General features: G+C 42.8%; 1 protein-coding gene across 1 annotated transcript in view; it reads right to left on the bottom strand.

The window, feature by feature from the left end:
• Positions 1-25,449, bottom strand: part of CD109 (CD109 molecule) — a 134,699-nt gene that overhangs the window by 66,915 nt on the left and 42,335 nt on the right. The window contains exons 6-7 of the mRNA XM_024996919.2: positions 7,347-7,386; positions 4,377-4,461 (exon numbers count right to left, since the gene is read on the bottom strand). Coding sequence (XP_024852687.1) covers positions 4,377-4,461; positions 7,347-7,386 — 125 coding nt within the window. The remainder of the gene's footprint in view (positions 1-4,376; positions 4,462-7,346; positions 7,387-25,449) is intronic.

Genomic DNA, 25,449 nt, shown 5'->3' with positions numbered 1-25,449 from the left:
CCCCTAGGCAACTGAAGCCTGAAGGAAGGAGGGGTAATAGGAAGCAAATTTCGGAATGGACTACAGGCAGACCTCATTTTATTGTGCTTTGCTTTATTGCACATCACAGATATTGTGAAGTGCACAGATACTGTGCTTTTTACCAATCAAAGTTTTGTGGCAATCTCGCAATGAGTAAGGGCTTCCCTGGTGGCCCAGATGGTAAAGAATGTGCCTGAAATGCAGGAGACCTGAGTTCAACCCCTGGGTCAGGAAGATCCCCTAGAAAAGGGAATGGCTACCCACTCTTTTTGCCTGAAAAATTCCATAGACAGAGGAGCCTGGCAGGGTACAGTCCATGGGGTCAGAAAGAGTCGGACATGACTGAGCAACTAACACTTTCACTTTTTGATACTCAACTCTACTGGTGCCCTTTTCCCAAAGGCATCTGCTCACTTCATGTCTGTCTGACATATTTTGGTAATTCTCATAATATTTCAAGCTTTTTCGTCACTATTATATTTGTTGTGGTGATCTGTGATCAGAGATCAATTTCACTACTGCAAACACATTACAATTCACCGAAGGCTCGGATAACGGTTAGTCTTCTTTAAGAATAAAGCACTTTTTAATCAAGGTAGGTACATTGTTTTTTTAGACAAAATGCAATTGAAACCGAACGGGACCCTGTGGGGCTCCTGGGCACAAAAACCTTTCTGTGTCCCCTTTCCTGACTTCCAAATGACATGATCAAGCAGCTGTTAATCAGGGAAGGGAGAAGGTGCCGAGACAAGGGAGGAGCAGTCAGGAAACAATAGTGCAGCCTCGGGGCAGGGTCCTGGTTCCGCCTCAAGCGATACACAGAACCATGTCTTTGAGCTCTTCTGCAGAGAACTCTTGCTTGGAAAATCTCATGGATGGAGGAGCCTGATAGGCTGCAGTCCATGGGGTCGCTAAGAGTCAGGCACGACTGAGCGACTTCACTTTCACTTTTCACATTCATGTACTGGAGGAGGAAATGGCAACCCACTCCAGTGTTCTTGCCTGGAGAATCCCAGGGATGGCAGAGCCTGGTGGGCTGCCGTCTATGGGGTCGCACAGAGTCAGACACGACTGAAGCGACTTAGCAGTAGCAGCAGCAGAGCTAAAAACCCCACCAAACGGAAGATGTTAACTACTTGATGATGCACTCTTCATTCCAGGTCAGGTCACAATTCGCCCATCATCACCTGACATCAGAAGAGCCCTGCACTGAAGGAACACGCTGCCAAAACCTTGCCTCTCTGTGCACCAGTGTCAAACAGAAATATGGAGACAGAGTACAGAGAAAAAGGAAAAAGTGGCTTTACTTCTTTGCCAGACAAAAGGGGAACACAGTAGGCTAGCGCCTCAAGAACTGTGCCCCCCTCTCCCTGGTGAATAGGAAGCAGTTATATAGTAGGCTTCCCTGGAGGCTCAGATGGTAAGGAATCTGCCCACAACTGTTCCCATCTGCCCTTCATATTTACTTATTTTTGGCTGCCCTGGGTCTTGGTTGCTCCACCCAGGCTTTCTCTAGTTGCTCTGAGTGGGGACTAATCTCTAGATGCAGGCTGCGTGTTTCTCGTGGGGTGGCGTCTCTTGTCGCAGAGTCTGGGCTCTGGAGCACAAGGGCTTCAGCACTCGCAGCTCACAGGCGCAACAGAGTGTGTGCTCAGTAGTTGTGGGAATGAGCTTAGTTGCCCATGGCATGTGGAATCTTCCCGGACCAGGAATCAAACCCACGTACCCTATATTAGCAGGCGGCTTCTTAACCACTGGACCACCAGGGAAGTCCCCCAAAGTCTGCCCTTTGGAACTCAGGAAAGGTCATGGAGGCTGGAATCTTGCCTACAAGAAATGGGGGATAGAAAGGCCTCTGTGCCAAGAGGTCCCCAAGGCTCTGCTTGGCATGAGGAAGAGGCTGTCTGTCAGTGTTGTTCAAGGGATTCACCCTCTCTGAAAAGTGTATAATAAATTTTCTAGACAGTTACCAGAGTTTAAGAACCACTGTTTTAACTAGTTGTGTCTAAATCCCTGGCACATGCCTGAAAACTAAAAACAGAAAAAAAGAAGATATCCACTTTCAACTTAATCCATGTGCACACAGATGGTTTATGTGGATTTGCAGTCACTAAGTTTTATATGTGTTAGTCAAAGAATTCCAAATAAAACCCAGACAGAATGCTTGACCTTCAGCTAAGATCAAGAGCAGGATAATAATATGAAAAAGCAGGCATTTATGTGTTTTCTAAACCATAAATCCAGCCACAGTACCCACATTCACATTGGAAGCTAGCTCTTAGTTGAACTAGCTTGGTATACACAGGGATTCACATGATTTGTTTGCAAGAAGAATCTAAAACAGGAGTCCTCAGACGTTTTGGTGCGTGAACTCACTGCCCACGCTTGCCACTGCCACAGACCCCCAACAAGAGAGGAATACTATGAGGGGACAGTGGTGACATGGGGTACAGTTGTTACCAGCTATTACAAATAAATTCTGAAACTAAATAAATTTCACAAACCTGAGTACAGACACTGACACATCAAAAATAAATGCCAGGACTTCCTTGGCGGTCTGGTGGATAAGAATCTGCCTGTAAATGCAGGGGACACAGGCTCGATCCCCAGTCTGGGAAGATGCCATGTGCAAAAGTGCCCCACAACTACTGAGCCGTGTGCTGCAAGTACTAAAGCCCACACGCCTAGAGCCTGTGCTCTGCAATGAAAGGCCACGGCAATGAGAAGCCCACGCACCGCAATGAAGAGTAGCCCCTGCTCGCCACAACTAGAGAAAGGCCCCCTGTAGCAACAAAGACTCAACACAATCAAAAATGAAATAAATAAATGTAAACCCTGGTGGCTCAGAGGGTATAGAATCTGACTCCAATCCAGGAGACCTGGGTTCGATCCCTCCGTCAGGAAGATCCCCTGAATAAGGGAATAGCAACCCAGTCCACTATTATCGCCTGGAGAATTCCATGGACAGAGGGGCCTAGCAGGCCACAGTCCATGGGGTCACAAAGAGTCAGACATGACTGAGCGACTAACACACACACACACATACACACACACACACAAAATAAATGCTGCATGGCACAGCCTTTCTTGGGAAGGAAAAGCAAGTACTTCTCCAAAAGAGCTGCAGAGGTCACTGGGAGTCTGCTGAGGTTTACTGGGACCACCCTGTGGTCTGGGAGAGGAGATGCAAGTGACACAGAGGAGGGACAACTGAACAGGAAAGGGTACTGCAATGCTCCATCAGGTCCCAGGTCCTCAGAGGATTAGGTGGGACCCCAGCCCACAGGCTGCTGTCCCGTGGAGGCCTTAGCCACCCAGGCCGACTCCAGCCCACTGACAGGTAGCCAAGGAGGGACCCATGTCACAGGTGTCACCCCAGCCAAGTCCTTGCAAACCCTGGGAAATGGGGAGGGACAAAAAATTTTTAAACTAAAATTTTTAAAAACTTTAAAAATTAAAATGTTTAAATGCTACAAGTAATCAGTGCTGGATTTACTTGAGGGCAAGTTTATCCTACACTTTCAAGAGTCACTGGTCTGGAAATCCAAGTATGCTTTTTGCCTCGGCAAACAAAATGCTGCGCTCTTCAAGCCAGTGGATCAAAATTATGAAATCATGAAAGCCACAGAAGTTACACAGCAGGGGGTTGGAAGTCTCTGTGTACGCATGATGAAATGGATGATGAATGTGAACTACTGATTCATCTGCCAACTGCAATAAGGGAACCAAGTGAAAACAATTAAAGTGTTAGTCGCTCAGTCACGTCTGACTCTTTGTGACCGCATGGACTGTAGCCCGCCAGGTTCCTCTGTCCATGGAATTCTCTAGGCAAGAAACTGGAGTCAGTAGCCATTCCCTTCTCCAGGGGATCTTCCTGACCCAGGGATCAAACCCAGGTCTTCCACATTGCAGGCAAATTCTTTACCATCTGAGCCACCAGGGAAGCCCCAGGGAACCAAACCCCTCCCCAGTTATTGACAGAGAAAATAATTAGCATTTAAAAGAGTAAGTTGCCTTAACCATGTCAGCTGAATGAGGAATAAATAAAGATAAAGCCTTTTTTTTTTTTTTCCAATCCTGCAGAATCTATAAGGTAAATCTCTCGACTAGTCTTGGAAAGACACTAGCCTATAGGGAATATTTTATGATTGGATCAGCTTAGAAGCAGAGAAATGGCTGCAAAGACCTGTGCAGACATGTTCCATGCCTAATTATTTATTATAAATACTTGCTTCCTGTCCATTGGGGTATTTTAACAAGCAACATGTTGCGCTCATGTTCTGGGGTATATAATGAGCTCTCTGTCATGCAGTTTCACAACAGCTTATAGTCATAAAAAGCAATATGATACTTACTTTGCTGTGACGGTACCATTTAAACTCTTAGCATTTAAAGAACAATATAATGGTGTCTGCAAAGCAACTTCAAACTTTGGTAATACTGGAAAAGAAAAGCAAGAATATTTTAAACCGTCCATTTTCCTCTTATTTTACAGTTTAACAAACTAGAGAATAGAACTGTCCTAAAGGTGTTGGTATTATTTAAACTTAAATTCGTTAGCCTCCAAATACACATTAACACATTGATGAAAGTACTTCACTCCACTCAAAATCTGAAACCCTAAAAGGCTGGTGACGAGACACCAAAAGGGCAGGGCTGCTGTGGACAGTCATGTCTGTGAAGCCTCCCCCCGGCAGAATCTAAGCTGTATCCAGATAACTAACAGGGACACAGTGCACAGCACAGGAAACTCTTGTCAGTGTCACGTGGAAGCCTGGGTGGGAAGGACTTAGGGGGAGAACGGATACACGTACATGCATGGCTGAGTCCCTTCACTGTTCACCTAAAACTATCACAACACTGTTCATCGACTGTACTCGAATACAAAATAAAAAGTTTAATAGAAAAAGTTAAACCAAAAATAAATAAATTGCATCCAGAACCCTAGAGGCAAAGCCATCTGAGTGCTAGAAGACCCGGCTTTTTCATTCAACTGTCTCCCGTTAGTGTGCACTTACTACCTGTTAAAATATTTCCATATTACATGATAAATAGCTACTTCTGAGGACTTTGTTCCAATTTGGTTTCTAAAAGCACATCCTGAGGCCCTAAGACTCTCCTTCTGCAGGCTGACATACATGCATTCACAGAGAATCTGCACCCTTTGAGACCATCAAAGGCAAATCTGGTGACAGTCTAACCCAATGGAATGTCATGAAGAGAAAGTTGTGTACTAGGATTTCTAGTTAATTACTAAGATATGACTACAAGTAATGATGCTTGTCTTGTGCAACAGGTACTGGTTCCTGAAGGTAATCCCAAAATTAGAAACCCCTACTTTGGCTGGCTTTATATAATTCAGCTATGAAATATTTTATAAATAGTAATAATTATGTAATGCAATCTGGTTGGATGGCATCACCAACTCAATGGACATGAGTTTGAGCAAACTCCAGGAGATTGTGAAGGACAGGGAAGCCTGGCGGGCCGCAGTTCATGGGGTCACAGAGAGTCCGACATGACTTAGTGACTGAACAACAACAACAAATACAATTAAGCTGTGAAATATTTCATAAATAGTAATATTATTCAATACAAAGCACTTCACTGGAGTTAAAAGAAAATATTTCCTACCAATCTAAACAAACCTATAGAAATAATTCTCTTCTTTAACTTCACTGACCAATGAATTAGATTCATCTCCTAATAATTACTAAAAGAGACAAAACAAGATGACCAAGGAATCAGCAGAACAGGAGAGCCTCCAGCTCCAGGTGAAAGACCCTGGAGGGCCCGGACACTCCAAGACCAAGTCCAGTCCAGGACTCTGCACCGGCACAAAACTCGGGGCCACCCAGGGGTGGAATTTCCTCAGAACAAGGAAATCAGAATGTCCCCTCCTCAGATATCAAAGGTTGACGATCAATTCTGCCTCCACGACATACCTCCTTCAACAACATACCACCACCCAGCACCACTCCTACGTGACATAAAAACAGCCTATGAGAGTCACAGCCACCTCTGACTTATTCCTCGAGATCAGGGCTGTCCAAAAGAAACAAAATGTGAGCCATGCGGTGTCATTTCAAATGTCCAGCAGCCACATTTAAAAAGGAAAAAAAAAATCAGGTGAAATTAATTTTTGCAACATTTTATATAACCTCATATAGCCAAAATATCATTGCAACATGTAATAATATAAATAATTTAATTATTAATTTCTTTATTCATATCATCTTCAAAATTGGGTATTTTACATGCTGAGAGCACATCTCCATATGGACCAGCCACATTTCAAGTATTCAATGTGCTGAGTGAACCCTGAACTAGACAAAACAGTTCCAGATCAGAGGTCAGTAAACAAAGACCAGCAGGAGCTAAGAACGGTTTGTACGTTTCTAATTGGTTGGGGGAAAAAATCATAAGAAGAGTATTTCATAACATGTGAAAATCATGTGAAATCGAAATTTCCATGTCCATAAATAACACTGTACTGGATCACAGCCACTTTCACTTACATATTGCCTACAGCTGCTGTGTGCTACGATGGCAAAGCTGAGTAGTTAAGACGGAGCCATGGGAGCCACAGAGCATCAGGTTTCCCTATCTGGCCATCTATAGGGAAAAGCTTCGCTGCTCCCTGTTCCAGCTGGTCATGAAACTGAGCTGTGACAGCGCTGTGAGAGACACGTGGACCAGAGCCACAAATGTGCAAGTAGATGACTTTCCAGAATTACTAATGCCCAAATGGGACACACTCTCAAAAAATAACACAAACCAGACAGAAGAGCTTTGTGTACAACCTCAGAATAGTTGTTCAAAGTATAACTAATACTGGGATCCTACACATTCACTCTCAGCCTTCCTTCCTCTCCACGCACCAACAAAAAGCCGGTGGGTCCCACATGGTTTACACCGACGTGTTTCCAACTACGACATTACAAAAGCGGCACCCGCAGGAAGAGGATTTACCCAAGTTAAACCCGGTCTTTACTAGTGTTGACCAAGTGAAAAATGGGAAAATCAGGAAATCACTGAGGTTATGCTTTAAAAAAAAAAATTTAAATATGTTATGATCACAGCAAAATATAAAAACAGAATAACTGTGCATAAGAGTAGAATCATGGGACTACAGGCAACCTCATTCCCACTTCACTCTTTATAATGATCTTTTACAGAGAAAAAATGTTCAGACCTATAGAAATACCAGGATTTTACCTCCATTGGGGTTTTTACTTTAAATAATACACCTCTTAGAAATTTCTCTTTTCCCTGTGGAAAGGAACAAATGTGTATTCCTTCAAAATAAGTTGAAGAATTCTTACCATATTCTGAAACCTGAAATGATTGATAGTATGTCTGGTCCTATTGGGAGAAAGAAAAAAAAGACAAGAAAATAAATGAGTTTCTATTTAATTACTTCATCTGTTTACTCACTTCACAAAAATATTTAGAAAAAACTTTAAATAAACTTTTATAATTATTTGATGAACAAAACAATTTATTTCAACTTTACAAAATTTTATTTTTAATCACCTGCAACATGAAGTCTGTGAATTTCATGAGTTTTTCTTAACAATTCACTAACATGAAAAGGTGACCTGTCTCTTTAATTCACTGCAGGTCACTGAAACAAACTACCTCACTTTCCTCATTTGTGAAATTAGAACAAAATTAAATCAGGTTATTTATGAAGCATGGCAAACTAACAAGAAATGACTTCAAATTTGGTTTGTATATCCCTATCAAAGCTAAACAATGAAGAAAATAAAATTACACACTATTCAAATACATAAAATAGTCGAGGATACAAAATCATCATGGACCAACACCCTTTATCTTCCTAATTGCTTGAAGTATTGTCTACGATAATCCTTAAGTCAATATACTCTACCCTATTTTAACAGATATCATTTCTTTTTCCAAGATCAACAAGAAAACGTGTGACCTGTCATAGAAGGAGAAATATCATGTAACATCCCTTATTTGTGGAATCTATAAAGACATGATACAAAAGAACTTATTTACAAAACAGAAACCACTCACAGACTTAGATGAGGAACTTCTAGTTGCAGAGTCCGGGGGATGGGCAGAAGGGATAGTTAGGGAGCTTAGGACAGCCATGTACACACCACTATATTTAAAACGAATAACAAGGACCTACTGTACAGCACTTAGAACTCTGCTCAATGCTATGCGGCTGCCTGGATGGAATTTGGGGGAGAATGGATACCCTTTCCTGTCCACCTGAAACGATCACAACATTGTTAATCAGCTATACCCCCAACACAAAGTGAAAGTTAAAAAGAAAAACACTTTTTTTTAAACAGAGAGAGCTTTCCCCAAAGTAAACAACAATAACAAAAAAGAAAACGTGTGGCCTAGAAACATCTTTTTTCCCCAACTCCTCATGTTTCTATCTGTCCACTCCTAATCATAGTTAACACATTAAACAGAACCACTTCAAAATAGCTAAGAAATTCCACTAAAGAAATGTGTATTCCAATTCTGATTCCCTAAATTTATCAAAGCAAATAAATAACATTTTTAAAAAATCATTATTTATTTAATCTAAAGTAACTCTATACCTCCTAAACTAATATGATAGTATAAATCAACTATACCTCAATAAATAATAAAATTTTAATAAATAAAGTGCACACCAGCAATTTTTTTTAATGCTTAAAGAATACAGTTCATTTCAAAGTATAAGACAAATGTAACTAGTTACACATAAGCAAAATAATTGTCTAAAGCTTGGCTTCAATGTTGTCATTTAAAGTAGATCCCAAAGAAATTGTGTTGAGCAGTCTTTAAGAATCTCACATTTGTCCCTTCTATCTTAAAGTGTTTTCATGTCACATATAGGAATGGTATAAATTACATGTTTTTGATTCATTTTTAAGTTCTGATTTGCTATCCTCAAAAATCAAATCAAGAAAGTAATGTACCTGTAATACCCATTTTACTGATAATGTGAGAATTCTAGTCTTTAAATTGCTTATTGCTTTACAACTGGTAAGGCTGTGAACAAGCAGTTTAATAATGATGATGTCTGCTGATCAAGTTAAGCTCATATAGCAAATGCCACGTGAGTATCTCATGTAAAACATGGCATGAAGCTCTGTAAAGGTAAACTACAGTCCTCAGCACCAGAGGGTCAGTCTCAAGAGGGAGCAGACACAGTCCAGAGCAGTTCTGCAAGGCGACAGTACCCTAGACTTTCATGCACTGTGCTTCTGCTCTCAGCCCCCTACGCTTGACTTACACACACTTCTACCTCTAATCTCCTGCCAGGACCTAGATCAAATAATACGTGCTTCCCTGGATCCCCAATCTAAAAGTAATCTCTTTAATATCATATGACATCCCTTATATGTGGAATCTAAAAAGAAATGATATAAACTAACTTACTTACAAAACAGAAGGAGACTCACAGACTTAGAAAACAAACTCATGGTTGCCGGGAGAAAGGGATAGTTAGGGAGTTTGGGAAGGTCATGTACACACTGCTATATTCAAAATGGATAACAAACAAAGACCTATTGTATAGCACATGGAACTTTACTCAGTGTTATGTGCCAGCCTGGACGGGAGGAGAGTTGAGGGGAGAATGAACACATGGGCTTCCCAGGTGGCGCTAGTGGTAAAGAGCCCGCCTACCAATACAGGTTAGGCAAAAAGATGCAGGCTCAGTCCCTGGGGTGGGAAGATCCCCTGGGGGAGGACGTGGCAACACACTCCAGTATTCTTGCCCAGAGAATCCCATGGACAGAGGAACCTAGAAAGCTGCAGGTCCGTGGGGGAGCACACAGTCGGACACGACTGAAGCAACTCAACACACACAGATACATGTATGTGTGTGGCTGAATCCCGTCACTGTGCATGTGAAACACCACCACACTGTTAACTGGCTGCACCCCTGTAACAGGAGGAAAAGGGCCAGGCACAACTTTTGAAAGAATGACATAGCCCAAGGACACAACATAAACCGGTTAAAGTCAAATGAATCCAAGATGGCAGAGAAGTCAACTTTGATTAGACCTTGACTCTCAATCAGCAAGCTAAATGACACACCCAGAGACACCATGACAGTTGCAAGACACTGTCAAAAGACCAAGGAGTGGCGGCGGCCCAGGCCCTGGAAATCTCCACCCCTTCCCAAAACTAGTTGGAATAATCCTCCCACTCATTAGCATATGAAATCACTCATCCTATAAAAACTAGCCACCCCACATTTCACAGCCAGCACTCACCCTCTGTGACGGCCCACACTCTGTCCATGGAGTGCGCTTCTCTCTGAATCTAAATAAATCTGCTTCTTACCTATCACTTTGTCTCTCACTGAATTCCTTCTGTGATGAGACATCAAGAACCTGAGCTTCATTAGGTCCTGAAACCAGTCACTGTGGGTTTTGGCTGGGTTCGAGTCCCAGCCACATGGGTTCAAGTCCCAACCTGAGGTAAATGGTTTCACCACAATACAATAAATAAATAAAGAGTTCAAAGTTTGAAAACAAAACAAAAAAAAATTAAACTAAAACAAAAGTAATCTCTCTGCCTCCTTGCACTTCAGCCCTTCTTCATCACTTTTTACCCTGTATCCAAAATATTTAGGTACATGGCTTCCCTTGCTGTAAGTTCCTTCATGGCCAGGTCCATGTTGGATCATGTTTTTACCCTTCATAGTTTATCCCTTGACATGTTAACTTAAAAGAGTGTCTGATACAAAAAAGTTCTCAAAATAACATGTTTTATATTGAATAAAAGTGCTAGCTTTGACAAATGTAGAAAATTCACTGTTTGGGCCTCCTTTAAACAGCCTTGAAATCAACACTTAGGCAATTATTTAACACAAGTGGTTACATTAGATTACATCTGAAATGAAGTCTCCCTTCCTGCCTCCTACATTACCAATCATCCCTGACAATACCTGGATTTTCCATCTCTCTGTTTACTGTCTCCTCCCCTTCATTCTGTCTATAGATGTTGTCACATCTTCTGTTCTCCTGGTACTCTTGAGTATGTTTCTGAATCATTCCTTGTTTCCTTAACGGTCCTTTCTGATCTTGAAACGTTGGTCCTTCCTATCCTGAGCCCCGTGCTCTTCCCGTAAGTTAGTTCAACTTCCATGGTGTTAACTGCAATCTCTACAGTAAACACTTCTAAAACTTTATCTCAAGCTGGAGATTTAGACTCAAATACATCTTCTGGACACTTCCACCTGAATGTTCTAGAGAATGTTCTGGACTTCTGGATTTCCTTGGTGGTTCAGTGGTTAAGAATCCACCTGCCAATGCAGGAGTTCAGTTCAGTTCCATCACTCAGTCATGTCCTACTCTTTGCGATCTCATAGACTGTAGCACACCAGGCTTCCCTGTCCTTCTTGGGAGTTGGAACAACCAACTCCCAAGGGTTGTTGAAACTCATGTCCATCAAGTCGGTGATGCCATCCAACCATCTCATCCTTTCTCATCCCCTTCTCTTCCTGCCTTCAATCTTTTCCAATGAGTCAGTTCCCCACATCATATTGGAGTTCCAGCTTCAACATCAGTCCTTCCAATGAATATTCAGGACTGATTTCCTTAACCATTGACTGGTTTTATCTCCTTGCAGTCCAAGGAACTCTAAAGAGTCTTCTCCAACACCACAGTTCAAAAGCATCAATTCTTCAGCACTCAGCTTTCTTTATAGTCTAAATCTCACATCCATACATGACTACTGGAAAAACCATAGCTTTGACTAGACAGACCTTTGTCAGCAAAGTAATGTCTCTGCTTTTTAATATGCTGTTTAGGTTGGTCATAGCTTTTCTTCCACGGAGCAAGCGTCTTTTAATTTCAAGGCTGCAGTCACCATCTGCAGTGATTTTGGAGCCCCCAAAAATAAAGTCTCTCACTGTTTCCATTGTTTCCCTATTTATTTGCCATGAAGTGATGGATGCCATGATCTTAGTTTTTTGAATGTTGAGCTTTAAGCCAACTTTTTCACTCTCCTCTTTCACCTTCATCAAGAGGCTCTTTAGTTCTTCTTCACTTTCTGCCATAAGGGTGGTGTCATCTGCATATCTGAGGTTATTGATATTTCTCCCTGCAATCTTGATTCCAGCATATGCTTCATCCAACCCGGCATTTCGCATAGTATATTCTGCATATAAGTTAAATAAGCAGGGTGACAACATACAGATTTGACATACTCCTTTGCCAATTTTGAACCAGTCCATTGTTCCATGTCCAGTTCTAACTGTTGCTTCTTGATCTGCATATAGATTTCTCGGAAGTCAGGTAAAGTGAAAGTGACGTCACTCAGTCATGTCCAACTCTTAGCGACCCCATGGACTGCAGCCTACCAGGCTCCTCCGCCCATGGGATTTTCCAGGCAAGAGTACTGGAATGGGTTGCCATTGCCTTCAGAAGGCAGGTAAGTTGGTCTGATAATGCAGGGGACACTGGTTCAAACCCTGATCCAGGAAGATTCCATGTGCCTCGGGGCAACTAAGCCCATGTGCTAGAAAAAGTGAGGCCCATGTGCCCTAGGGCACATGCTTCCCAACAAGGGAAGCCACTGTAATAAGAAGCCCACTCATCACAAGTACAGAGTAGCCCCTGCTGGCCAAAACTAGAGAAAGCCCATGCTCAGCAATGAAGAATCAGCATAGCCAAAAATAAAATAAATATATATTTTTTAATGTCCTGGACTCCTTTATCTGGAGTTAGTCTCCACTAGGGAGCTTTTCTTGATCGCCTCTCCCCATGTTGGATTAGATGCCCTTCTCTCCCAAATATCCTGTGTATAACTCAGTTACTTTACTTAATATACTATAACCATCTGCTTTGTGTTCATCACCTGGAACAGACTATGAAGCCATTGGGGGTACTACACTTAATTCAGCATCCTTTCAAGGTCTGTTGAATGAATGTACATATTAATGAATGAACATATTGATTTTTGTCCCCAGGCTGGTTCTTATGGGGCGGGGGTGTGGGGGTTGGGGGGAGCTCATCAGATTCGCCTCAGTTATCTCATAGCATCTCCCGCAAGAAATTCAGAGCCTTCAGACTACCTTGAGGAGGCACAGCCATCAGCCAAGTGACCCATGAAGTAACCTTAACTCTCTGCACTGCATTTGGAAGAAATATGAATGTCTGGGAGTGGAAGAAAACAGTCATCACAGAAAACTGAAGAAAATGTGGGAGAAAAAAGCTTCTTTCCATTGTCATTTAAATTGTTCCAATAAACCAATAAATCATCTAGTAACCGAGTGGTGATAGTGTGCTTTGTAACAGATGAGGTTTTCCTAGGATGTTTATAAGATGTGACATGCAAATCTAGAAGGAAATTATTTTACTGTTCCAGGGGTTTAAAAAGCAGAAATAAGTTTGGGCATTCTCAACATGTGGTCATTAGGCAATCGGGCCATACCAATTTTCACAAGTTTAGTATTTTTTTTATAAAATATTTTTATAGAATATACAATCAAGAATACAGAAGATACTGAAATACTTTAAACGAATAATAATTCCAAGAATCAGTAGCCATTTATGCTATAGATAACAAAGATACCAACAGGAACACTTTCATTAGTCCAGAAAAGGCTTTTGCAAACTTTTTCTATAAAATGCACAGCAGTAAATATTTTAGCCTTTGCAAGCCATATGGTCCCTCTTACAACTTCTCAACCCTACTGGTGCAATGCAAAACAGCCAGAGACAACACAAATGAGACTGGCTGTGTGCCAGCAAAGCTTTATTTATAGAAACAGGTGTTGGGCTGCTGACTCCTGGTCTAAAAACTAAAATTTATTTCCATTTTGTTCTGTTATTTCTAGCTGAACTCAACTAAATTTGACTAAATCAAACTAAAAACATGAAGCAAAAAAACAACCCTAGACCTTTCGTAGGACGTAAAGTTCCATTTACTTAACTCTCCTTCCCTTTCAAAGCAGTCGTGTCCGACTCGTTGTGACCCCACGGACTGTGGCCCACTAGGCTTTTCTGCCCATGGGATTCTTCAGGCAACAATACTGGAGTGGACTGCCGTGCCCTCTTCCAGGGGATCTTCCCAACCCAGGGATCGAACTCGCATCTCTCATGTCTCCAGCATTGGCAGGTGGGTTCTTTACCATTAGCACCACCTGAGAATCCCTTCAAAGCAACAATCTGCTTCAAAATGAGTTTTTAATATTTATTCTAGCTCGTGAAAGAGCTTGTGCTCATTCACTCTACCAGCAACCAGAGAGAGAAGCTGACCTGAAGGCTTAAATATTTGGGCAGCGTATCTTCTAAGCAGACACCTTTCCAGGAAAAAAAAGAAAAAAATAGAACTCATCGAGGTCTTCAGAGCTCTGCTTTCCTTAATATGGTCACTGTTTCCAGGGAGAAAGCACTCCCTTAGGAAACCTGCTCTTCAGCACACATGTTCATCTGTATTACATGTGACCCCATCTCAGTTTGATTTCTAAACAATTTCTAAAGCAGAATGGAAAAGAAGAACCCGGAGGTGCTCTTCAGTAATCTCTGGACTTCTTTATCCCTTTATCCCTACATCAATAGTTCTTGGTGATGGTGTATATTGTGGAAATCAATCAAATGAAAGAGGAAAGACAGAAAACAGACTATTTTTACTACCTTCCTAAAAAATCTGCTATGACTACAGAGCAAATTGGAGACACATGAATTCCTAAGACCTGCTATTCCAGTTACTGATTTCCCTTCTCTAACCATGAAGCCATCCAACTGCTATAAGAGGGCTTTTATTTTTTAACAAACCTCAAAAAATATGGCACACGACCTGACTGCTTAAAGATGTATATTTTTAAAAACTGCAGGTCAGCTTCTTTCAACTCACTGCTAGAATAAAAAGAAATGCCAGAAACAGAATTAAAGGATTGGATGGACTCTCTTTTGTTGCACATTTATGTTCATTTATGAACATGTTAACTTTGCAAAAAATCTGCTTTAGCATTGATCTCCCGTGTCTGGATTTAATTTTTATTTAAAGATTAAGAAAGGCACTAAAAGTTTTTACACCCACATATAACAGGTTGCTAAAATGGAACTATTTCAGACTCAGTTTTGGCTCTGCCCCCCAAGATGGCAGAGGCCAAATATAGCCACATTCTCAAGCCCAGGAATGTGCAAGACTAGCAGGCAGGACTTGCAAAGGAGGGCTCCAAAAAACTGGTTTTGCAGCTCTTCACCAAAAGAAAATCAACTCGAAACGAATTTTAAGAGAAAGTTTCTGATGTGCTAGGAGTCTCACACACCCTACCCCCAGGGATCAGGTGGGAATTGCCTGCCCCTCACTTCAAGCCTAACGAAAAGGGCTTCAGTTGGACAATCCAGAGAGCTGGATGCCTGCCCCCGGGAGCGACCTCAAACCACAGAGGTCAGGCACTTGACATGCCCAAAAATCCTAGAGAGAAAAATACTGCTGCTGACCCGCTGCACAGAAGGCTGAGCTGGAAGAGGGTGCTGTGCTGAGTTTCAGGGAGCAAAGAAAACAGGAGCTTTTCCCCTCAACTGAACTGACTCGTTTGAAAAGACCCTGATGCTGGGAAAGATTGAAAGCGGGAGAAGAAGGGGGTGATAGAGGATGAGATGGTTGGATGGCATCACTGACTCCATGGACATGAGTTTGAGCAAGCTCCAGGAGTTGTTGATGGACAGGGAGGCCTGGCATGAGGTAGTCCATGGGGTCGCAAAGAGTCGGACACAACTGACCAACTGAACTGAATGTGCAAAAAAAAGAGAGCAGCATGAGGCTGCTTCTATCCTGATCAAAACCAGCCTCCAGAGGCCTAAGGCAACCCCAGGAGATACAGCCAGAGGTGTACTGCAGACAGCCAGGAGCTGAAGATGTAGCTGTTAGGACAGAGCCAGCCGGAGGAGACAGTCAAAAGCACGGAAGACAGTTTGGATGAGAGACCTCGCAGCAATGGTAGGCGTGCTCCAACGAACCCATAAAAGAGCTCTAGGAAGAAAAGGTGTTCGTTTTAAATGCCTGCCAAGCTCAGAAAGCTCTGATACCAACTGATGACACTAGTACTTTAAACCATATTAAACTTTTTATAGAATAAACATTGGGCTGCCCAGGTGACACTAATGGTTAAGAACCCGCCTGCCAATGCAGGAGATCTAAGAGACTCAGGTTCGATCCTTGGGTCGGGAAGATCCCCTGGAGGAGGGCATGGCAACCCACTCCAGTATTCTTGCCTGGAGAATCCCATGGACAGAAGAGCCTGGTGGGCTACAGTCCATGGGGTCACAAAGAGTCAGACAGGACTAAAGTGACTAAGCAGCACGTGCACACAGAATGAACATTAACAAATTCATATGTCTCACCCTTATACAGAGGTTTTTATCCCTCACCTCTCTTCCCTCCACCTGATTTAATCCTGCAGGGGTGCAATGTATCCTCATGAATGAGAGACAGGAGGCCAGAGCAGAGAAGACCCGAGGTGAGAAAAGAGGGCTGGACATATTAATTACTGAATGCAGAATTTTGTGTGCATACATGTAACCAAAAATGACAGGACCTTTTATTACCAAAGAATAACCAGAAAAGTGGTGGGATTTCCCCCCTTTTCAGGCAGTGTGCACATCTGTCATTTCTCTAAGAAAGACAATATACATCTTTTGATGCTTTTGTGATTTACTAGCTTTTTAAGTTCTTTGCTAATTATATGGTAAAAATCAAAGAGGGGGAAAGAAAAGACATTACATGACTACTACTATGCCAAAGCCTTTGACTGTGTGGATCACAATAAACTGTGGAAAATTCTTCAAGAGATGGGAATACCAGACCACCTGATCTGCCTCTTGAGAAACCTATATGCAGGTCAGGAAGCAACAGTTAGAACTGGACATGGAATAACAGACTGGTTCCAAATAGGAAAAAGAGTACGTCAAGGCTGTATATTGTCACCCTATTTATTTAACTTATACGCAGAGTGCATCATGAGAAACGTTGGACTAGAAGAAACACAAGCTGGAATCAAGACTGCTGGGAGAAATATCAATAACCTCAGATATGCAGATGACACCACCCTTATGGCAGAAAGTGAAGAGGAACTCAAAAGCCTCTTGATGAAAGTGAAAGTGGAGAGTGAAAAAGTTGGCTTAAAGCTCAACATTCAGAAAACGAAGATCATGGCATCCGGTCCCATCACTTCATGGGAAATAGATGGGGAAACAGTGGAAATAGTGTCAGACTTTATTTTTCTGGGCTCCAAAATCACTGCAGATGGTGACTGCAGCCATGAAATTAAAAGACGTTTACTCCTTGGAAGGAAAGTTACGACCAACCTAGATAGCATATTGAAAAGCAGAGACGTTACTTTGCCAACAAAGGTCTGTCTAGTCAAGGCTATGGTTTTTCCTGTGGTCATGTATGGATGTGAGAGTTGGACTGTGAAGAAGGCTGAGCACCGCAGAATTGATGCTTTTGAACTGTGGTGTTGGAGAAGACTCTTGAGAGTCCCTTGGACTGCAAGGAGATCCAACCAGTCCATTCTGAAGGAGATCAGCCCTGGGATTTCTTTGGAAGGAATGATGCTAAAGCTGAAACTCCAGTACTTTGGCCACCTCATGCCAAGAGTTGACTCATTGGCAAAGACTCTAATGCTGGGAGGGATTGGGGGCAAGAGGAGAAGGGGACGACAGAGGATGAGATGGCTGGATGGCATCACTGACTTGATGGACATGAGTCTGAGTGAACTCCGGGAGTTGGTGATGGACAGGGAGGCCTGGCATGCTGCGATTCATGGGGCCGCAAAGAGTCGGACACGACTGAGCGACTGATCTGATCTGATCTGACTGTTCTGTAGGTAATTAAGGCTAAGGTCTTCCCAGGTGGCTCCAGTGGTAAAGAATGTGCCTGCCAATGCAGGAGACACAAGAGACATTGGTTTGATCCTGGGTCAGGATGATCCCCTGGAGAAGGGCATGGCAACCCACTCCAGTATTCTTGCCTGGAGAATTCCATGTACAGAGGAGCCTGGCGGGCTACAGTCCATGGGGTTGCAAAGAGTCAGACATGACTGAAGCAACTTAGCAACATCATCATCATTAGGAATATTAGTAGGGATCTGAATAAAGCTAAAAATAGAGAAATTTCCTGTTGTATATATTAGGTAGGGAAAAACACAAGTCAGTAAACATCTAAAGATGGTAAGACACAGTTCCTACTTTCAAATAGGGTCAGGGAAGCTCACAGTCAAGGAAAGCTTCATTTAAGACTGCAAAGAGCTCAGGCTTCCCTGGTGGTCTAGTGGTTAAGAATCTGCCTGCCAACTCAGAGAACACAGGTTCAATCCCTGATCCTGGAAGATCCCACATGCCACAGAGCAACGAAGCCCATGTGCCACAGCTACTGAGCCTGCATGCCCTAGAGCCTGTGCCCTGCCACAAGAGAAGCCAGGCAATGAGAAGCCCACCCACTGCAACTAGAGAGAAGCCCCTTCCCTCTGCAATTAGAGAGAGCCCGTGGGCAGCAATGAAGACCCAGCACAGTCAATAAACAAATAACCTTTTTTTAAAAAGAATGAATGCAAAAAACTCTAGACTGAGGAGTCATGAGACTATGGCCAAGTCATTCTAACTATAAATTCCAGTTCCCTCAGCTATAAAGTAGAGGATTTTGATCAGAGAACTTGCAAGCCTCTTTACACCTTAAAATTCCACGTGTCAACTGGATGGAGGTGGAGTGCCTGCAGGGCTGAGAGGGGGCCAGTGGGGTGGGTGGGGGGTGGACCGAGGATGAGAGCTAGGGGACAGGCTGCAAAGCTGGCAGCAGGCCCCGTGGGGCGGGAGCCTTGTGGGTGTGAAACCCAGTCCCGCAAGAAGTGAGCTCCCTTACTAAGTTTATGACTAATCCCTCTATCCGAAACTTATACCCATTCTTGTCCCCTCTGACCTCAAGCCTGTGCTTGCTGAATGCTAATCAACCAGAGTCAGATGACTAAAATCACGGTGGTTGTTGATAACATCATTGCTGTACTAAAACTGATGTTGTGGACATTGTCATTAACACACAAACTCAGGCTATTTCTCTGGGGCAAGATGAGCTTACAGATGCCTGAGCCATGGATCACGGGGCCAGAGAACTGTAAACCAGAGACATCCTGACCCTCAAAACTGCAAATAAAGAAACGTCACAAGATGACCATTAATCTTAGCCTCTTCGTTCTTTTCCTTAAGAAACGCCCCAATTCACAGACCCAGCTGGAGTGGCTGGTCCCCCCACTCCATTGCTTAGAGCCCTGCAATAAACTTCTCTGCAAACACCGTCCACAGCAACGAAAGATCCCACATGAAGCAATGAAGATCTTGCGAGCAACAATGAAGAACCAATGCAGCCTAATTAATTAATTAACTAATCTTCTTATAGATTCACAGACGTAGAAAGCAAACTTATGGCTACCAAAGGGGAAGGAGGTGGTGGATAAATTAGGAGTTCAGAATTAACAGATATACACTACTATATATATGATAGATAAGCAACAAGGACCTACTGCACAGTACAGGGAACTATATTCAATATTTTGTAATAACCTGTAATAAAAAAGGATCTGAAAAAGAATAGATATAGGTGTGTATAACTGAATCACTGTGCTAACAACTGAAATTAACACAGCATTGTAAATCAGCTCTATTTCCATTTTTAAAAAAGAGATGAAATTCTAAAAAAAAGAAATTAATGTCACAGAACTGAAAAAAAAAATCTTATGGCTTATAACACCAAGCTTATACAGTCTGCTAGGTGACAGCAAGCTAATCCTCAATAAATACACTAATGGATATTACATAGTCCCTACCAGGCAACCTATATGCTGTAACATGAGTCTCCTGGACCCAAACCCTCAATCCAAAGCACAAAGCCCTGCCTGCAGTGGTCGGAACCTGAGATCTTTTGGAAACAACCCAACTTCTGAGGAAGCGACACATGTGACTCGAAAATCATGTGAAACAGGTGGGCATTCACCCCACCACTGCATCTCGCACGCCCTGGTTTTTTAAATACTTATTTTTTATTTATCTATTTGGCTTCTCCAGTTCTTAGCTGCAGAACATGGGATCTAGTTCCTTGACCAGGAATCAAACCCAGGTCCCCTACGTCGGGAGTACAGCGTCTCAGCCACAGTGGAACACCAGGGGAGTCCCAGCCAGCCCCATCGGCATCTGCATTCAAACAAAAAGGCGACCATCTCAAAACAGCAACTGCTGCACATATTAAACAGTTCGCTGTTATAGAGCTGAAAGTATCAGGAAACCTCGCTTCCAGTCCTGACCCTACCATAATACCACCCGAATTCAAACAAGTCACTTAGATTCTTCTTCCATCAAAAGAGGAGATGGGTCTAAGTAAGAGGCTCGCTAAGATCCTCTCCAGCACTTAAGCCCTGTGAGATGCGCTGATGGGCTTCTCAGACCTCATTTCATTGAGGATCTGCAACTGCAACTGCAAAGTCACTTCAGTCGTGTCTAACTCTGTGCGATCCCAGAGACGGCAGCCCACCAGGCTCCCCTATTCCTGGGATTCTCCAGGCAAGAACACTGGAGTGGGTTGCCATTTCCTTCTCCAATGCATGAAAGTAAAAAGTGAAAGTGAAGTCACTCAGTCGTATCTGACTCTTAGCGACCCCATGGACTGCAGCCTACCAGGCTCCTCTGTCCATAGGATTTTTCAGGCAAGAGTACTGGAGTGGGGTGCCGTTGCTTTCTCTGATTCATTGAGGATCAGGACATGCTAAAATCTGACCCCAAAGTTTTCTGACTCAAGAGAGTGGTCGGTAAGAGACCATGTGAGAGGAAGGGCATCCCGGGAGTAGCTTCTAAAGGAAGAACAAGACAAGGAACTCCTCACATCAATAGCCTGGAGCCAGAATTTAATAAAATGCGCACCCCCAAGGTCTGACAATAGCAGATCAGATGACCCAATACAGCCACAGGAATAAAACAGCACAAAACTTGTGTGTGTGCATCTTGAATTTCACAAGAGACCAGGATATTCAGATCTCGACTGAAATCTTTTTTAATCTTCAAATCAGAAAGTGCAGAATATTAATCCAAAAGGCCTGTTTCCTACTGGCCTACAGGTGCATCAAATACAGCAACTATGTATATACCCTCAAAATGAAAAGATATGAACATATCTCTACTAAGTTGCAGTCTCATATAGAAGAGTGGGACTATAAGTCAAAGAACTTCACAAAGGACAATGACCAGTAGCAACAGTTTAGGAGAAACTGTTCAATCACTCCATCCATTCATCCATTCTGTCATCCTACAAACATAAATGAGCTACTAAAACAGGACAGAATCAAAGTGAAAATTAATCATATGGAACTCCTGTCTTATGGAAGCAATACAAGTGCCCATTAACAGATGACTGGCTTAGGAAGATATGAGATAGATATATATGTATATATATAATGGAATATTACTTGGCCATAAAAAAGAATAAAATACTACCATTTCCAATAACACGCACAAATGTAGGGAATTTTACAATTAGTTAAATAGGTCAGAGAAAGATAAATACTACGATATACTATATGTGGAATCAATAATAATACAAATTAATCTATATACAAAACAGAAACACATTCACAAACAGAAAACAAATGTATTATTACCAAAGGAGAGAGGGATAGGGTAAGAGACAAATTAGGAATATGGGATTAAGGGATACAAACTATCAATACTATACACAAAACAGAGAAGCTACAAGGATTTATAACACAGGAAATTTTACCCAATATCTTGTAATAACCTGTAATGGAATATAATCTGAAAAAAGACAAATCACTATGCCATATACATATGAAATTAACATAATATTTTAAATCAACTATACTTCAATTAAAGAAAAGAACTTGAGTCTTCAAGGAGCTCACAGTTACTAAATTGTGACTCAGAGTCTATTAAATAAAGCAGTCATATTTTGTAAAACTACACTGATCAAAGTTTGGAAAGATGAAACAAATTCTGGAAATTGATGGTGCTAATTTTACAACAACGTGAATGTACTTGATGCTACTGAACTATACACTTAAAATGGCTAAAACAGCAGATTTTATGTTATCAACACCTTATCACAAGAAAAAAAAAAAAAAGAGAAATAGAAAAAGAGAAAACTACATGAGAAAGTGCTACAGTATAAATGTTGTGTAAAAGCACCCAGGGAAGAATGGAGAAGGAATTGCTTGCCTTCGCCAGTTGATACTCTAAAATATCAAAATTCTAAAACTGACTCCCCCTTCCTTTTTTCACTGCACATGCAAGCAAGAACTTAAGATCTTCTCCCCACCAAAAGCAGCCTTCTTTCAAGCAGAGCTGGCAAAAGGATTTTGGAGGCCACACCCACAATCCAGAGAGAATATACTATTAGGTGACATGTCACAGGGGGTCCATGCCCTGTTCATTTGTCATCACCAGCCAGAGGGGGTCACCAGACGCTACTTGTAGAGTGTTTCAAGTTCAACAAGTGTCAAACAAAGATCTGCTTTCTCGCAAACGACAATGGCTCCAGAAAAACCTTGCGAGCAGAAGCAAACTCACCAGAGAACAGTTGAGCAGAAAGATAAGCAGAGATAGAAAGAGAAGGAGAACCTGAAAGGCTGTAAGAAGCCAGGCGGTGCCCCGTTACCTGACCTTCCTGAGCAACCAGCTCAGGAGAAAGGAGATATCACTGTTACCAACAAAGGAACGATTCCGTGCAGGCTGCTTTTGAATTACACAACAACTTTACACCCACAGACTAGCACACAGGGCTCAAAAAACAGTGATCCCAGGCCTCGGGGCTACCGTGCTTTCTGCCTTCTGCTTCTTGTCCGCTAGCCCAGCGCTGGCCGAAGATCAAAACAAGGGCTGAGAAACTGCAGCCGGCTACAGACTAAAGAGATTACGAGGTCATCTGGCTCAGGGGTTCCAGTGCCAGCTGTGCCTCCAAATCTCCAGGGAGGCTGTTGAAGAAACCGAGTGTGCCCCTCAGACCTGCGTTAGAAGTCTAGGCTGCCAGAGGGCTGTGCAGAGCTACTCGCCTGCAGGGAGAGGTAAGCAGCCCAGTCTCACCACAAGGGCACTCAAAGAATAAGTCAGGGGCTGGCCTTCCCCACGACCTGATACTGCCTCCCGTTCGAAGACAGAAACTGAAGAGGCCGAGCTGCGGGCGTGGAGCAGCACTTCTCAAACCGCAGCCCTGAAAACAGACAGGATTTCCTAGAGTGCTAATGCTGCTGCTGCTTAGTCACTCAGTCGTGTCCGACTCTTTGCAACCCCATGGACTGTAGCCGCCAGGCTCCTCTGTCCATGGGATTTCCCAGGCAAGAATACTGGAGTGGACTGCCGTTTCCTCCTCCAGGGGATCTTCCCAACTCAGGGATTGAACCCGTATCTAAAATGCAGATCCTTAGGTCCCTACCAGCAGTACTGACTAGTGATCTAGGGGTGGGGCCTGGGTTGTATAACCTGAACAAGAGCTGCCGTCAGCAGATTCTTAGGCACGCGAGCACGCAGGAACCACTGCTAAGTTTCAGCAGCGGGAGCCACACCAACCTCTCTGGGAGGAAAGACAGGTTGTCTCCCCCTTCCCCTGAGGAAAGAGGGCACAGAGCTATGACATCCAGTAGCGGGGCTCTCTCTGTGACTCTGCCCTTCCTCCGGGTCCTCAGAGGACTGTCACTGATACCTGGAACTCTGGGCCAGTACAGGAACTCTACGCTGAGTACAGGGAGAAGGCCGTTTGGCAAGATCCCTCCTACCTCCTAGAAGCTTGGTATTCAGACACCAACGCCAGCCTCTCTTAAAGAACCTCTGCTGCTGCTGCTAAGTCGCTGCAGTTGTGTCCAACTCTGTGCGACCCCATAGACGGCAGCCCACCACGCTCCTCTGTCCCTGAGATTCTCCAGGCAAGAACACTGGAGTGGGTTACCATTTCCTTCTCCAAAAGAACCTCTAATACTACCTTATAAGGGACTTCCCTGATGGTCCAGTGGCTGAGACTCCATGCGCCCAATGCAGGGAGCCGGGTTCAATCCCAGGTCAGGGGATTGAATGCCACAACTAAGACCTGGCATAGCCAAGTAAATAATATTTTTTAAAGAGCAGAGAAGGCATCTCCTGGTCTCTGAAATGTATTTAAAAAAGAAGAAAAAGAGAAAGCTCTAAAACTGCCTTCTAGTAACCTGGAATAACAATTTACAATCACAGATGTCAGAAAATTGGCATCTAAATCTGGAATATACATACAACAGAAGGTTATTCATCATTAAAAAGGAAATTCTGACACACGGATGAATTTTGAAGACATTAAATTAAGTGGGTTAAAGTCACAAAAAAGACAAATATTGCATGAGTCCACTTATATGAGGTACTTAGAGGAGTCAAAATTATAGAGACAGGAAGAGGAACGGTGGGTGCCTGGGGCTGAGAGGGGGAAAATGGGCAATTACTGATTAATACGTACTGAGTTTCAGTTTTGCAAGATGAATAAGCTTCTGGAGACAGATGGTGGTGACAGTCGCACAAGACTGTGAATGTATTTAATACCACTGAACTGTACACTTAAAAATACTTAAGACAGTAAATCTGTTATATATATTTTACTATACACACACACACAAATAGGGAGCAAATAAAAAATTTTGCAACTACTTGGGAGAACTAAGGATACCAGTCAAAAGATAAAGCAGTTAGAGAAATACTACAAAAAATTCAAGTACAAGCAATACCTAACTTTCAAAACAAATTATCTTCCCAGGATAGTTAGGGAGTTTGGGATAGACATATACACGCAGCTATATTTAAAAAGTAGGACCCACAAGGTCCTACTGTACAGGACAGTGAACTATGGTCAATGTTACACGGCAGCCTGGGTGGGAGGGGAATTTGGGGGAGAATGGATACATGCATATGTCACCAGGGAGGGGTATTACACCTGGAGGAGCACCTCTGAGGGGAGAGCCTGGTGCTCCAGGAAATTAAGGAAAACCTGATGGAAAAGGCCGGGAAAGGGGGAAGGGAGCAAAGTGTGGAACAGCTGGGCAGGACGGGGATTGTTCTCAGGAGCAGTACAGCCCCCAGTGTAGCCAAGAACTACTCTCATCCAATGCAACTATGCAAATTAAGTATACGCATAAATATCAGGCAACAAAGTCAGCTTTCTAACTAAATCTTACTCATTTTAAGAGGGTTTAAAAATAATAATCATCAAGACTTGCTTTACAATACTGCCACTCTGATCATCTGCACATCACTACAAATCAAAGCTCTGGGAAGTCCTGTATTTTTAATATATTGTCCTTCAGCAGTAATACTAAGATCATGCCATATTTTTTCTAGAGACAAAAATGGAATTTCAAAACACTATCCCAAAAATAGGTATTTTCTCCTCCCAAAGATTTACACCAAGAATGGTCACTGCCTT

This window comes from Bos taurus, chromosome 9 (genome assembly GCF_002263795.3).
Source record: "Bos taurus isolate L1 Dominette 01449 registration number 42190680 breed Hereford chromosome 9, ARS-UCD2.0, whole genome shotgun sequence".
NCBI lineage: Eukaryota > Metazoa > Chordata > Mammalia > Artiodactyla > Bovidae > Bos > Bos taurus.
The sequence above is the reverse complement of the archived record's forward strand: the minus strand, read 5'-3'. Positions and strand labels throughout refer to the sequence as shown.